The following is a 333-nucleotide window of genomic DNA, read 5'->3' on the forward strand; positions in this document are numbered from 1 at the left end:
GGGGGGGTGTGGTTTACTTGAGAGGGGGGGGAAGGAGTTTGAGAAGATGTCTTTCATATTCCGAGCATAGTTGATCTTTCTTCTGTACGAGCTTTTGTAAATCATGGAGAATCTTTTCTTTTTCTTCTAGACATTCTTTCTGTAGCGATTGAAGAAGATCAATCTTCTCGAGAACCTCTTCTTCATCTTCGCGTATGTTTTGCTGTAACTGCATGCGTAAAGACTTAAGGTGTGAATTTGCCTCACGCTGCGCCTCTTCAACTTCCTTCTGTCGATCTTTCATTTCTTTTCTTAAGCTCTCCGTTTCAGAGGATAGAATGTCGCTTTCTTTCT

The 333-nt window shown here is 41.7% G+C and overlaps 1 protein-coding gene across 1 annotated transcript; it reads right to left on the reverse strand.

The window, feature by feature from the left end:
• Window positions 1–13: 13 nt before the first annotated feature.
• CSUI_011568 (hec ndc80p family protein) lies at window positions 14–208 on the reverse strand (the record flags this gene model as incomplete). The annotated part of the gene is made up of 1 exon (XM_068071666.1): window positions 14–208. A coding segment is annotated over one exon (195 nt), but the record flags the coding sequence as incomplete, so codon positions are not given.
• Between the last annotated feature and the right edge of the window lie 125 nt (window positions 209–333).

Source organism: Cystoisospora suis, assembly GCF_002600585.1.
Source record: "Cystoisospora suis strain Wien I chromosome Unknown contig_13882, whole genome shotgun sequence".
In the NCBI taxonomy this organism is placed as follows: Eukaryota; Apicomplexa; class Conoidasida; order Eucoccidiorida; family Sarcocystidae; genus Cystoisospora; species Cystoisospora suis.